Consider the following 12,797-nt stretch of genomic DNA (forward strand, 5'->3'; position numbering starts at 1 on the left):
AAAAAAAAAATACTATGGAAGTCAATGGGGTCCATCAACTGTTTGGTTACCGACATTCTTCAAAATATCTTGTGTTGAGCAGAAGAAAGAAATTCATACAGGGTGAGTAAATGACAATTTTCATTTTGAAGTGAACTATTCCTTTAAGTTACCTACTTGGATCAAGAAAGGACTGAGAACACAAGGACTTTTCCCAAGTAGAACGATGCACTCTAGTTTCACAGATCTATAAATACTGGAGGTCAGGAGAGCAAATGAGACAGTAGGTGAAGAGGACACAAAGACTAAAGAGGACAATTAAACACATTAGATGAGAAATGGGGAAGGATCTTTTGAGAAAGAGCATGAGATTGTCATCTTGACATTTGGGAGGTTAAATATAGTTCAAAAGATGTTTATCTCAATATTGCTTTAACTTTAAATTGCTGTGTTGTCCATCCTGTTCAGTGTCTCACTTTTTGTGCTTACTTGGTTAAACATTCACATAATATTTGTAATTGTCTATAATTGATCATTTAGGGAAAATGGTTGCAATTTTAATCAAAATTAGATGGAAAAACAAACTAAACCAATGAGAAATGTTGCTTTGGCAATTAACTGAAATAAGTTTAAGCACTAAACTGGAAATACTAAAATAAATAAAAGCCTAAATAGTAATTAAAAAGCACAAAATTACTAATACTAAAATAAAAACAGAAAATAAAAGCAAAACATCAATAAAACCTACAATAGCATATGAAAAAAACACTGGTGATCAATTGCAATTGATTATACATCAATAAAATTAATAATAAAACTGATTACCAAATAAAAAAAACAAAAAGAAATTACAATTGCAAAAAAAAAAAAAAAAAAAAGCATTTACAATCCATTTACAATTCAACTAAAGTTGCAATACTAATATTTATGCTTTAGTGATGCATTTCACTCTGAAACATCGTTAATTTAAATTAATCATGCAGCACCACCCCGACTCAACCACAAATTGTGTAAAAATGCTGAGTTTAAAAGTGGTTTATGCAGGGTTAGGTGTGCTGTGAAAGCCTGTCTGCTCTTGTAAAGGCCTCCACTATAACGCAAGCTTCGGACCGGTGCAGGTTTAGTCTCACCTTGAGCAATCAGTTGTTCCAGGAATTGAATTCTACACTGGTGTAAACAAGCTCTAGTCTGAACACCACCAGAGGCTCCACTTAACCTCACCCACGCACGGTCAGCACAACGCCGTTACTAAACTACTTAAACATCTCGATGACTACAAGGCAACGGCACACCGTCTGACCCTGAGCGAACAGGTATGAGGAATAATGGACGGTGTAAACAAAGCACTTTCTGCCTCTTAAAGGGATACTTCAGGATTTAGCATTAAGCTTTGTATTAGTAGGAAACCTGTAGTATTTTCGAATTACCGTGCTTCCCTCCCTCATATCCCCCTGAGACGAGAGATTTATGCATTTTTTGTCTGGAAAAAAAAAATCCTCCGATGACGCAAAAATCATCATTTTGCCTCATCATAGGATTTTTTGGCCAGAGGCTAGAGACTACAGCCAGTAGGAGGAGCTGTCCCGCATGTGTTCAACCCGCCCATATAGAGGGTAGGATCTCACTCACAGAATGTACACAGTGTCAGCCATCTTTCTTTGGAAGCTAAGCTAGCAGGCTCTTGTTCTGTGTGTGGAGAAAGCTGAATAGTAAGGGTTACCATCCTCTTTTTCCCGGACATGTCCGGCCGTCGAGATCGTCCAAAATGTCCGGGATTCGGCTTTTGCTTTCTGCAGTCGCCATTCATTGTTTACATGCACACCTTTTGTTTCAATCTAACTGAATTCATTCCGATTGGTGAATCTGAATGTAGTGTTTACATGAACGCTAAATAAGTGATCGGTTGATGTGCGTTTTAACATTGCTAAGAAAATTCCCGCTCCTCCGTGAGAGATACGAGACCGGTGCGTCTCATCAGTAATCACGCCACCGGCCTCGCGTCGTTCTCCCGCGGCCCTCAGCCTCGTCCTGCTCGCCACAGTAAACATGATGAATGGCGACTGTAGAACGCAAAAGCCGAATCCCAGACATTTTGGGCGATCTCGAAATCCCGGGCAGACTCGTCACGGAGTCTCACTAGTAGCCTAGCCTTGTTTACTGCGCTCTTACCGGTAGGCGTGGCTTGGGAGTGGCCTCCTAGTGCATTCTGGGAGTTGTTGTCTTTCATCCACATGAGCCAAAAATACATTTTCTGGCTTTTCTCAGTCTAGAAAGCTCCAAATTCAAAAATAATTTCACATTTCTTCTACATAAATGATCCATTTTAAATACACATTCATCTTTCCAAAGGTGAAGTATCCCTTTAAAGACGCTGCATAGTCTAATCGGATGCCTGGAAAACACATCACAGGAGCGATGACAGTGAACACGCACTCACGTACCTCCTCAGCAGCGGATGCATCACGGATGGCCTGCAGTAAAAATGTGATCTTCGTCTGACCGGGGATGGTGTCGTACGCTTCCTACAAGAGCAAAGAGGAACGGTTACTGGAGGGCTGAGCGCCAACACATTATATAAATGACTTCATTTACAGGGTCACAGCTTTAAAAACACAAGTATGTTTCAGGAGGACAAAAAGACACTTAAGTAACTTGGTTCTGGTGTAACTTGTGTTCATTTTGCATGAGTCAAACGGATTCTTGGAGTCAGTTTACAAATGACAAATGGACTTGTTATGAGTAGCATGTCTGGAATGAACAGACGTAATCAACAAGAACACACCTTTATATCTGCTGCTTACACTAGAGATTTTACATTGTGAAAATGTTTGCAGTTAGCAATCTCATCATGGCAGACACACAAGAGTGGCATCACAGCTGATTTCATGCAGTGTGTCTGAGTCAGTTTCCGCTCAGCATTAGAGGCATGCTGCTCATGTATTGTCTGTGCTAAAGGAAAGTGCTGACCGATGGCAGAGATGAGAGATAAGACCCAATGACCTGTCCTGATCCACATGAGCTCGGTTTGAACTCCACACGCGGCGGCTTTAGCACAGATAAAGAAGCTCCTAAACAAAAGCCCAGTGGAACACGCGCCAATGGGGCCCGAGTTTTGGTGGGAAAATTCGAATTTGCGAGAAATTTGGAACGCTGGTGAGCATCCATGTGACTAAAGTCGTTAGAAGTCCGTTTAAAAAAATAATAAAATACGTTAAATCTAAACGGTTAAATCCTCATCCCTGACCCAAATCCAAGGTGTTTCCATGACATGACAGAATGAATGTGCATCTTTTGTGAGAAGCTCACCTCATTGCGTGAAGATGGGTGTAAAGTTACTGCTTAATGAGTGAAATACAAGACTCACCACAATCGCGACGATTACCAGTTCTTAAATATTCATTATTTTACTGGGAAATGCTGTTTGCTTATCGGGTAACGTTAGAGATAAACGAGTAGAATGTATGCAAATTACAAAATAGACTGATGAGGTTTTGTTTCGGTGGTCACTTAGTGTTCGCCACTCTGGCAGATTTCGAAATTTAGACGCAAATGTGACTCGTTTAGCTCTAAAACCCTCACAGAACTGACACACTGATTTACCGACCCGTTCGAGCAACTCAAGCCGATCTGAGCGACACCTGCGCCCGGTTAGCAGAGCCACAACAGCCGCTCGAATAATAACGCAAAAGCAGTAAAGCGGATGTTGAAAGATTAAGAATGAGGGTGGGGATTCGACAATAAGGCGTTTTAAAACACAGACGGGACACAAAATCGTATAAATCAATGTTTGTGATGTTTGAATGCTAGTTAGGCCACGTTGATACGCAACACACTACAGCGCTGTCCCGATTCACAGACGAAACGTCCATTTGAACAGATTCCTTTGAATGATTCGATCGAACCGATTCGCCAAAGGTTTGGCTGATTTCGGAATAACACACTTCTTGCATTACGTCTGCAATATATTTAGATTACAGAAATAGTACGATTAATATATTGTACGCTATTCCTTATTCAGCCTTTGTAAAACAATGAAACATACAGTCGTATATCTTAATAAATGTAAGCATCAATATGATGAAAAACAATAGCAATTGGGTGATTTTTAACTTTCCAGTCAAAATCGCACATAAAATAACATTTAACCAACTTAATTTGTACAATTATTTAATCCAAAGCACATACTGTAATTAAATTAGTTTTATTTTATTTAAAAATAAGAAAACAAGATTTAAGTCGATCGAAATATTCATATATTGTTTACCCAAAAAAATAGAGCAACACTTAAAAATATTTTGAGTGTTGATGACTGATTGATTTGCTTCTAGAGTCGGCTCGTTGAAACGAATCGACTCTCTGAAAAGATTCGGAGCCGCATAGCAGCAGCGCGCGCTTCACACATGTGCTGGGCCAGAGCGAGGCTGAGGGGCCCGCGCTAAAACGGCGAACCGAGCTCGAGACGAATACGTTACGTTTCCCTTCACACATCCACACAAAGCGGTCCCGAAACGACTCTCATACCTCTGATTGCTTCCTGACGGTGTTGTCAGGGCTCATCAGGTTGCTCAGTAAGAGGTAGAACTGCTGCTGCTCCGCCATCGCTGCTGGATTCAGAAAGAGAGACGAGCGAATGTAAGCCGGCAGGGGAAGCGACCTCTGACACCGGACGGTATGAATGGCGGGACGCGATTGGCTCGTAATGCAGCGTCTCCTCGCCGCTGATTGGCTCACGCTGTTGAATGAGATTAAATGATTGGCGTGTTTGGTGCGTTGGGAAGTCAGTCATCGTGACGCACATATAATTCAGATGCGGATCATCCCGTTGGCTGAGGAACGCGGGTAAAATAAAAGTGGGTGGAGTCTAGATGAACGCAATGATGTCATTGCAAAATAAGTGTGAGTGACCGTAAACGCGGGAATTTATCAGTCGATAATCAAATGTACGGTTTTTTGGATTTTTTTGTAAATTATCCCCTGTATAATTTTTTTATTTGGTTTTTATTGTTTTTTCTGTTTCCTTTGATGCTATTATGAATGTAATAGATAATAGTTGAATACATTGTGATCCTCTGTATGTGTATGTTGTTATTGTTCTGTTATGCAATAAATAAAAAAATATAAATATATATTCAAATGTGCAGTAGTTAAAATAATATAGTAAGTAATAACAAAATAATTTGTTTTTTTTAACTTAACGTTGAATTATGCAAATGTACATATATATATATATATATCAAATATATATATATATATATATCAAATTAGTGAGTTGAAGAGTTGAATTTATCATAAATAATAGTAATTTATTATAATTTAGTTACAGTCTGTTTTCTATAGCCAAATGTTTGTTTTAATTTATTTTTTATTTTTATTTTATTTTTTCTGCTGCTAAAATCCTGTTCAATAATTTGGATTTTGAGGCCTGTTTTGAATTGTTCGAAATTAATGAAGGACACTGAATGATGCAGGATAGTTTACGTATGGCCATTTCATAAACGTGAAATGTCAATGCATGATTATTGAAATCTATTCATTTAAAAGGTATGTAGAATATGTGTCATTCTGCATAATACGAATATCAGTTATGTATATCTGGCATATTGGGTCAATGTTATGGATCTTTACGTTGTGCTTTAGAGGTCAACAGGAGACAAATATTGGTAAAATCATAAAATTTCATAAATGCATGTTTTATGTAGCTTCATCTTGCTGAGCATGTGAAATTATGGGCATAATGAGGTTGCATGCATGTGATATTTGATCATACCTTTTAACTAATAAACATACGTCTCATGCATCCTTGTGCAATGCGACTGCAGAACAGAAATGTGTATTTTGAAGCTGAGAATGACACTCTGCTGAAGAAATAAAAACGTTACCTTTAGTTGGCCACAAGAGGGCGCGAGAGAAACTCTTTGACAATCTCCAGACTCATGCAGTAAATATTTGTTCACTTCAGTCACACGTAAACATTTCTGAATGCATTACATTAAGAGAGAGAAAAGCCAAAGCATCATCTGTTCTCAAACGCTGTGCTTTTCATGATATGACAATATGGCTTCTTCTCTTAGCATTTCAAACCTTTTTTTGTCATACGTTTGGCTCAAAAAAGTTACACATTTTGATATTTAAACATATTCAGGGTTTATCACGCACAAGGACATCAGGCTCAGAAATTAACTTGACATCAAAATGTGTGTTTACTCTTGAGCACAAGTAAATTAGACATACACCATAAATGTTTATGTTCAATTATTGTTTATTCATGCTTTTATGGCTTCATTATGTTGTCGACAGCTTTTATTTTCAAGCTCACAGACTGTGACGGGATGCATTGGACTGACTTCTGGAAAGTGTCCAGTGTCTGTGTGTGTCCATAATGGTCACTTTGACCCTTTACACACACTAGAACACAGGGCATGAAACTAACTTTCTGCCACACCTTTCAGGTACAGAAATGTAAAGCAATCAAATGTAAAATAGCACTGCATAGTCTTCAGGGTATAAATTAAACATAGAGTAATCCTTATTAAAAAGTTATTCAGTCAAGAGCATTGAGTGACTTTTTCTTTGTCTTTTGTTGTTTGATTACATTAAAGACACAGACAGCAGCAGGGATATTAGTCTGCTGTCACTTTAAGAGCTTACTCACGGATCTAATATACTGACACACATGCGTTTTCTATCTCAACTTCACTAACTGACTATGTTTAGGAGGATACTCGGCAATACGGGCATTTTCAAGCACAAAGAAAACGTAAAAGAAAGTTCGCAAAAGCCACGCCCCCTAGTTATTGTTACTACGCCCGTCAAACAATTGAGAACCAGACATAGCCATGGCTGGGTTGAGCTCCATACCTATTGGTATAAGTGATTGGTTTTGGAGTAATGCAGCAGACATATCCTCCAGGGCACGACAGAAAGGGCTGCAATCTAGTTTAGGTTACAAAGATTCAGTTTCTACCTGTTCTATCAGAGGTATGACAGGTTAGCTATGCTAGCTAAGCTAAGGATGACGACCAACCTAACAAGTAACGTTATTAGCCTACAGTTTCCCCACCTCTCACGTTTAACCTTTCATCATCGCATATGTTCTACGTGTCTTTAAACATTTCATACTGCACTCGCTCGCTCGCTTTGGACGCGCGAATGGATTCAGAATGTTCAAGCGTCGAACTAGACGCGATACACGCGAATTTGACGCTCTATTCGCGTTTGGTGTGAACGCAGCATAATGATCAGGCTCCGATGTCAAGATTGCAATGCTGTTGTGTGTGTGTGTGTCAGAGAGAGAGAGGCACGGGCGCGATCGAACAGTGGAAACATAAAAATAAATACTCCGTCATTTTATTCATACAGGACATCATTAAAACTGCAAAGTGTTGTAAGAGTAACTTACTTAAACTACTTATTGATAACTGATGCTAAGTTAGCTCGCTAGCTTTACTTACAGCAGACATGTGTATGCTTATTAATCTTCGAGGCATTTAGCTGTGAGTGAGGTCTCCCACAGTGCTTAATCCATTGTCGGCATCTTTCCTCTTGGGTTTTGGAAAGGCAAAAAAAAAACGACCCCTCCCTCTAAACTTTTGGGGTACCTGGAGTCAGACTTGCAGGTGCCATAGGCGCATCGTTTCACCATCTTGCTGAAATCGCAATGTTTGACGGAGGTGCTTCTCCTTAGTTACAGTTGCTGAGCTAGGATTGGACGAGGACCGTTTGAGGGCGGGGTTTTGCGAACGGTCAATTCAGGATTTCTGGGCGATGTTTAAACTTCCCACACAAGAGCGTGAGTAACTAATTGAGTTCACTTTTGCGTCTTCTTGCTCTTGAATATTTAAATTGGTGAGGCTTAAACTTCACTGTCCCGAGCGTCAGTCATGTTTGTTCATGTTCTTGTAGAATTCATAACACTTAACCAGCCAACTGGCGATTGACGCCATTTCATATACACCGGTTTTTACTTGCATTTGGCACTTGGCTAGAGTTAATTAATTAACTAGAATTCATTTTCTGAAGTGAGTATAAGTAATGCTTTGATAACTCGCCATCACATGTTTCCATGCTGGGTAGTCACAAGCATGTTCCATGTGATTGATTGGCAGTTGCTAGGGTGTTCCAAAGTGGTTGCTAGGGTGTTGTTAGGCAAGATGTTAAGTGTTTGCTATATGCAAGAGTGTTGTGGGTTACATTTGAAAACATATGATTGGTTAAAATCAGTGCATTCCATATTTATTCTCGTTAAAAAAACAACTGCATTTTGAATCTAATTCGCAGATCGTTTGCCATGGATATGTGTGTGATTGATATAAAATAGAGACACTCTCTGGAGGTAGCAGCTAAATGTGTGTAATGGCGAGTGAGATGTTTGTGAGCCAGGCCACATCAACTGACAGACTGGGGAAAGCAGGGTCTCCCACGACCCTTTGCGGTGTGGGATGGAGATGTGGAAATAGCACTCAGCGTTTTGGCAGCGGTCGAGTCTCTCTGGGGAAGTTTGGAGAGCGACCAAAGCGGAGTGGAAATAGAAGCGCTGGAAAAGAAAAAGACATGCGTTTTTTTAAAGTAAAACCATCCATCATGAATCTGCAGTTGAATATAGGTTAGTAAAAGAAAATTCACTGTATGTACAGTTGACTTTTTATGAATCTACACAAAAAAAATGTACGTTTGTAATGCAGCTTACAAAATTGTGCTAACATGCTAGGAATCATGCACAAATACTCAAGCCACATGCTAAATGTGCTAAAAAACACTCAAAACACATTTTGCGACCACTAAGAAGAATGTAGGACTTCAGAGTATTTTGGCAACCCCATAGCAAACACTCTGGCAACTTTCCAAAACAGCTGAGTAACTGCATAGCAACACCCTGGCAACCACATAGAAACACCCTGGAAACAACTCAGAACATAGAAATGCAATTTAAACTACTCAGCATTTTAGCAACCCCCTAACATACAAAGATAACACCCTGGCAACAACCTAGAATATCCTAGTTATCGTATAGCAACCCCCTGGCAAGCAACACCACAAAACATCCTAGCAACTACATAGCAACTTCATGGCAACCATCCAAAACATCTTAATAACTGCATAGCAACACCCTGACAACCATCCAAAACAGCCGAGTAACTGCATAGCAACACCCTGACAGCCACATAGAAACATGCTAACAACCACACAGAACATCTAAGCAACTGCATAGTAACACCATGGCAACCATCTAAAGTATCCTAATAACTGCATACAAACACCTTGGCAACAACCTGTAGTACCCAAGCAACCTCATAGCAACACCATGGCAACAATCCAACACATCCTAATACAGTGAATGCAAATACACCCTGGAAATAACTCAAAACATCCTAGAAATGTAATATGAACTACAGGTACTAGTATATTTTAGCAAACCCCTATAGCAAACAAAGATAACACCCTGGCAACAACCCAGAACATCCTAGTTACCGTATAGCAACACCCTGGCAAGCAACAACCCAAAACATCCTAGCAACCTCATAGCAGCTTCCTGGCAACCATCCGAACATCCTAGTAACTGCATAGCAACATCCTGACAACCATCTAAAATATCCTAGTAATTGCATACAGTAGCAACATCCTGGTAACCACCTAAAACATCTTAGTAACTGCAAAGCAACATCCTGGCAACACCTAAGCCACCGCATGGCAACACTTTGACAACTTTCCAAAACAGCCGAGTAACTGCATAGCAACCCCCTGGTAACCACACAGAAACATGCTTAGAACAACTTTGAACACCTAAGCAACTGCATAGTAACACCATTGCAACCGTCCAAAATATCCTAATAAATGCATAGAAACACCCTAGAAACAACTCAAAACATCCTATAAATACAACCACCCAAACCATCCTAGCAACCACATGCTAACAGCTACTCAGACCACCTAAGCAACTGCATAGCAACACCCTGGCAACCATCCAAAACATCCTAGTAACTGCATAGCAAAATCCTGGTAACCACCCAAAACATCCTACAACATGGAAATACAATATGAACCAAGATAACACACTCGCAACCATCCAAAACATCCTAACAACTGCATAGCAACACCCTAGTAACAGCATAGAAATGCACTAAGAACCACTCATATTTTTAACACCCAACAACCAATGATAACACCCTAGCAAGTTTTGCATGAACACCACTGACATTTTGTTGATAAAATGTCAAAATCTAGTTAATAATTTACTTATTTGTGATGTGTTCTGATGTCTAATGGTATGTGCGTCCTTCAGAGACGTCTTCAGCACTCGTCCTCCACAGCTGCCCAGAACAGAGGGGCTCGTGGGTATTATGTAAAGTGTGTGTAACGTACGTGGGTGCATTTGGGAGAACAGGACTAACAGGAGGGGAAGTATTTATGGATGTATCCAGGGGTTATAATAAAAATATTTTGTTGCATCATGTTCAGAGATATGAGACTAAAGTGTTCTGCGTATTTACTGTTACTCTCTTATACTGATAATTTCAGGTGTTTTCTGACTATTATACTGGTAGACATTATAGTAAACTTCACGAAATTGCATACGCTCTTGAGTAGTTACTTATTTTGAACGAGTAATTACTTCACGCTCACTAAAAAAGTATGTTCTATATAGTATGAGTGTGTGTAGTATGAATACTATTATGGTAGTATAATATTCCAAATATAGGGAATAACAAATATATATAATTTAAAACAAAGAAATAGGTCAACCTCAATGATTTGATATGCATGAGGACTTTGAGGTTTGAGGAAACACAAGGCGCACGGAAAAATCTCATGTAGATTGTGTCTCCAGATGGTGCACACACTATGGATGCTTGTTAGATGTGACAGATCAAAGAGTGTGTGTGATGGAAGAGACGATCCAGAGGAGAATGAGGTGTGTAAACATCACTAGTCCTGATGCGGAGTTCATCGAGGATGGTTGTGGCATTTTATTTTCCCACTTATAATGTTAGTCAAGGTTTCTGGCACCAAATATAGGTGTAATTTAGTTTTTAACAAAATATCCTTTTCCAAAATATCCTAGCAAAAGCAGAAAAATGCAAAAGGCAAACATAACACCCTGGAAACCACCGAAAACATCCTGGTAACTGCGTAGCAACACCCTAGCAACAACCCAGAACACCACACACACTCTGGCAACAATCCAAAACATCTTAGTAACTGCAGAAACACCCTGGCAACAGCTCAGAACATCTAGCAATCACATTACAACACCCTGTCTACCACCCAAAACATCCTGGTAACTGCATAGCAACACCCTAGCAACAACCCAGAACACCAGCAACATTCTGGCAACAATCCAAAACATCTTAGTAACTGCAGAAACACCCTGGCAACAGCTCAGAACATCTAGCAATCACATAACAACACCCTGTCTACCACCCAAAACATCCTGGTAACTGCATAGCAACACTCTAGCAACAACCCAGAATACGAGCAACACTCTGGCAACAATCCAAAACATCTTAGTAACTGCAGAAACACCCTGACAACAGCTCAGAACATCTAGCAATCACATAACAACACCCTGTCTACCACCCAACACATCCTGGTAACTGCATAGCAACACCCTAGCAACAACCCAGAATACCAGCAACACTCTGGCAACAATCCAAAACATCTTAGTAACTGCAGAAACACCCTGGCAACAGCTCAGAACATCTAGCAATCACATTACAACACCCTGTCTACCACCCAAAACATCCTGGTAACTGCATAGCAACACCCTAGCAACAACCCAGAACACCAGCAACACTCTGGCAACAATCCAAAACGTCTTAGTACAGTAACTGCCGAAACACCCTGGCAACAGCTCAGAACATCTAGAAATCACATTACAACACCCTGTCTACCACCCAAAACATCCTGGTAACTGCATAGCAACACCCTAGCAACAACCCAGAACACCAGCAACATTCTGGCAACAATCCAAAGCATATTAGTAACTGCAGAAACACCCTGGCAACAGCTCAGAACATCTAGCAATCACATAACAACACCCTGTCCACCACCCAAAACATCCTGGTAACTGCATAGCAACACCCAGGCAATAACCCAGAACACCCACAGCAACCCTCTGGCAACCAAAACATCCTAGTAACTGCATAGAAACACCCTGGCAGCAGCTCAGAACATCTAGCGATCACATGGCAACACCCAGTCCACCACCCAAAACATCCTGGTAACTGCATAGCAACACCCAGGCAAAAGCTCAGAACATCTAGCGATCACATAGCAACACCCTGGCAACCATCCAAGACTTTTGTTGCACCTTTAAAATAAATAAATAACCTGTTATGATTGACTAACCTCTGTTTACTGGCACAGTTTAAATGTTCTGAATAGATGTTGATATATAAATGTGGGCGGTCATATGATAATGAGCTCATATCTGCAACTTTATACCAACCAATAATTTTGCAGGTGTTTGACTCTCAACAAAGAAGGGCTTTTTTGAGCCAATGACATGAGTATACCATTACTGCAACAGAAAGTTTATTTCACCCTGAACTGTCTATGCAGGATTTATTTGGTAAGAATACACAACTACTTTTGATGTAGTTACAATAGAGTGCATTAGTGCAAAACTTCTGGTGCTGGTTCCAGAAGTTTTTTGTTTTCATAATTTCTCCTATAGGGATTTTAAAATAGTCTTCATTAAAGAGTTAAGTCTTGAAGCCAATCAGCTACGAGGTGAATCACAACACTACAAACTTTGATTTGAATCAAAAAAAGTTTTAGAAAATCGGACAAAAAGACAAGACTGTGTATACTTAATGGCT

The 12,797-nt window shown here is 39.9% G+C and overlaps 2 protein-coding genes across 2 annotated transcripts in view; both read right to left on the minus strand.

The window, feature by feature from the left end:
• Positions 1-4,635, minus strand: part of kpnb3 (karyopherin (importin) beta 3) — a 28,458-nt gene extending 23,823 nt beyond the window's left edge. The window contains exons 1-2 of the mRNA XM_084101857.1: positions 4,501-4,635; positions 2,421-2,501 (exon numbers count right to left, since the gene is read on the minus strand). Coding sequence (XP_083957983.1) covers positions 2,421-2,501; positions 4,501-4,578 — 159 coding nt within the window. The 5' untranslated portion in view covers positions 4,579-4,635. The remainder of the gene's footprint in view (positions 1-2,420; positions 2,502-4,500) is intronic.
• Positions 4,636-7,938: 3,303 nt separating this feature from the next.
• rap2ab (RAP2A, member of RAS oncogene family b) overlaps positions 7,939-12,797 on the minus strand; it is a 29,026-nt gene continuing 24,167 nt past the window's right edge. Inside the window, exon 2 of the mRNA XM_084097718.1 lies at positions 7,939-8,512. Within this exon, the coding sequence (XP_083953844.1) occupies positions 8,365-8,512 (148 nt within the window). The 3' untranslated portion in view covers positions 7,939-8,364. The remainder of the gene's footprint in view (positions 8,513-12,797) is intronic.

Source organism: Abramis brama (assembly GCF_963993115.1).
Source record: "Abramis brama genome assembly, chromosome: 2".
Classification (NCBI taxonomy): Eukaryota; Metazoa; Chordata; class Actinopteri; order Cypriniformes; family Leuciscidae; genus Abramis; species Abramis brama.